This window comes from Gavialis gangeticus, unplaced genomic scaffold (genome assembly GCF_001723915.1).
Source record: "Gavialis gangeticus isolate Ggan-Ray unplaced genomic scaffold, GavGan_comp1, whole genome shotgun sequence".
NCBI classification, from domain to species: domain Eukaryota; kingdom Metazoa; phylum Chordata; order Crocodylia; family Gavialidae; genus Gavialis; species Gavialis gangeticus.
In genome coordinates this window covers 12,235,115-12,236,844 of record NW_017729001.1, presented here as the reverse complement: position 1 = coordinate 12,236,844, position 1,730 = coordinate 12,235,115, and the positions used below count along the sequence as shown (strand labels likewise).

At 42.3% G+C, this 1,730-nt stretch overlaps 1 protein-coding gene across 10 annotated transcripts in view; it reads right to left on the bottom strand.

Moving 5' to 3' along the window:
* DEPDC5 (DEP domain containing 5) overlaps positions 1-1,730 on the bottom strand; it is a 106,249-nt gene that overhangs the window by 30,845 nt on the left and 73,674 nt on the right. For all 10 annotated transcript variants that reach the window (XM_019506840.1, XM_019506846.1, XM_019506843.1 and 7 more), the window contains exon 30: positions 1,216-1,383. In XM_019506840.1, coding sequence (XP_019362385.1) covers positions 1,216-1,383 — 168 coding nt within the window. The remainder of the gene's footprint in view (positions 1-1,215; positions 1,384-1,730) is intronic.

The following is a 1,730-nucleotide window of genomic DNA, read 5'->3' as shown; positions in this document are numbered from 1 at the left end:
CACCGCTCAGCCCACTGGTAGCTCACCCCCCCGGTCGTGGGAGAAGCAGGCAGGCTCTGCACAAAAAAAACCAAAAAAATAGTATCTGTCCCCTCACCGTAATAGTGATGGAAGCCCCTAAATTGAAGTGGTGGGTTTTTAATCACTGTAATTAAAAACCCATTGTTTCAATTTAGGGGACTAAACCCCTATCGTGTATAAGCGCCCACTGAGCACAGCTTTGTGTGTGTGATTTCATACAAAAGAAATTGGCTGCCAAGCTTCTTCAGAGTCTAGCAAGTACAGTAGAACCTTATTAGAACAACCCTGAGTCAGAAAGAAGGGCTCATCAGGTCCCAACTGCAATTTCTGGAGTTAATACTCCCTTAACCATAGTAATAATGCTTCACATGACTATAACATTAAGCATTATATGGTCTGCCTAGGATGGTGTATTCAGTAGAATGCAGACACTGGGAGGTATTTACCACCAAACGTGCTGATATACAGCATAGAAAACAAACCTATTTCCAGATTTAGAAAACCACAGGAATAGACCTACACTCTTAGTATGAACCACTAAAAGCTACTTTATAAAAGTTTACTTCTTAAAAGAAAAAGGAAAGGAAAGGAACAGAGAAAAGGGAAGAGAGAAAAGGGGAGGAAAAGAAGGGGAAGAGGCTTTGCAAGTTCAGGCTAGGACAAAGAGTTGAGACTTGGAATGAGAGAGAAAAATAAAGGAAAAGCTATTTTTGCCAAGTAGAAACAGTGCAGAAAGTCTAACCACTAGAAAAGACCAGCTACTAAACAGGAAGAGTGAAGAGAGTATCGTCAAGCAAGATCTGTTTGAGCAAGCCCAAAGGAAGTTTAAACAAGAACAGGGACATTTTGATTTAGATCTAGAAATTAACAAGGAGCCAAGGAAACTGTTAAAGGACCGCACAAATCGTCATACTATTGTGCATGTATGGAGGAGGCAGAATGATCTCAAAAACTCAGCATGAGCAAGAATTTGTCCCAAGATCAGGTGATGCAAACAAAGAACTAAATAAAATCTGAACAAGGGGGAGAGATCCTAGCATCATGTCACTGAATGAAGACCACTCATTTTCCCTCCAAGTTCCATGTCAGAGCTTCCCTAACCTTTACAGACTAATTTGTCTGAGCAACTGCAAGTCTGAAAGAGAGCAAGGAAATAGACAAACAGAAAAATTAGGATGGAAACTAAGACCTCACCTGAAGTCCTCAGAGCCAGCAGAGCAGATATACTGATCCAGGTAATTCCATTTGTATTCTTCTAACCGTTCATGGGAGAACTCTACCCAGCAGAAAACAAATTCAGAGTCCAAGTGGGAAGGGCACAAACTGTATGTGTAGTTTATTTGAGCAGATTCATATGGATACCTAAAAGAGACACGGCAAACCTTAACAATCCTGACACTTCCAATGGTAACAGTACAGGAACAGAAGGAAGTGAAATAAACCCATTCATTCCAATTCAGATAGTTTCATAGTTTCTAGGGTCGGAAGGGACCTGAGCAGATCATCTAGTCCAACCCCCTGCCATGACAGGAAAGAGTACTGGGGTCAAACGACCCCAGCAAGCTGTATATCTAGTCTCCTCTTAAAGATCCCCAGGATAAGAGCCAGCACCACTTCTCTTGGAAGTTGGTTCCAGATCCTAGCCGCCCTGACCGTGAAGTAGCACTTCCTGATGTCTAGCCTAAATCTACCCCCTGCCAGCTTGTGAC